Here is a 560-nt window from a genome sequence, read left to right as displayed (position 1 = left end):
CCTCACCGCAACGCCGCCCAGCTTGCTCGCAGTCCAGGCGCTCGGCCCCGTGAGGCCGTCCCGCACTGCCGCGTCCCGAAGTCCGAGCAGCACCGGGGGCTTTCTGACAGCAGCCATGACGGCCCGGCGCCCACGTGATCGGATGGGCTACGGAAGCCGAGAGGGTTAGATGTCTGCGCACGCGCAGCACCCACGCCAGCAGAGCCACGCCTCCCCCGTATTAGCATCCTCCTGCAGGATACTAGATGTAACCCTTTAAGGCCCTACGTGCAGCATCCTGCAGCCCCACCTACGTCTGCTGAGTCTTAGGTTCAAATCCATAAGCACCTAGGTTCTATACTTCTAATGTCCTGTAACAGGAAGTGTACACTGTCTACTATGAAGTCACCTTGCCAGAAAGCTTTACTTCAAGATTTTAAAAAATGTAGGCTGGGAAGGTGGCTCAATGGTAGAGCGCTTGCCTAGCAGGCATGAAGCCCTGGGTTTGATTCCTCAGTATCACATACACAGAAAAAGCCTGAAATGGCACTGTGGCTCAAGTGGTAGAGTGCAAGCCTTGA

General features: G+C 56.1%; 1 protein-coding gene across 1 annotated transcript in view; it reads right to left on the bottom strand.

Moving 5' to 3' along the window:
* Positions 1–117, bottom strand: part of Pdcd2l (programmed cell death 2-like) — an 11996-nt gene extending 11879 nt beyond the window's left edge. Inside the window, exon 1 of the mRNA XM_013026166.1 lies at positions 7–117. Within this exon, the coding sequence (XP_012881620.1) occupies positions 7–117 (111 nt within the window). The remainder of the gene's footprint in view (positions 1–6) is intronic.
* Positions 118–560: the final 443 nt, after the last annotated feature.

Source organism: Dipodomys ordii, unplaced genomic scaffold, assembly GCF_000151885.1.
Source record: "Dipodomys ordii isolate 6190 unplaced genomic scaffold, Dord_2.0 Scaffold92, whole genome shotgun sequence".
NCBI classification, from domain to species: domain Eukaryota; kingdom Metazoa; phylum Chordata; class Mammalia; order Rodentia; family Heteromyidae; genus Dipodomys; species Dipodomys ordii.
Note: the sequence above shows the minus strand (reverse complement) of the source record. Positions and strands in the feature narration are given on the sequence as shown.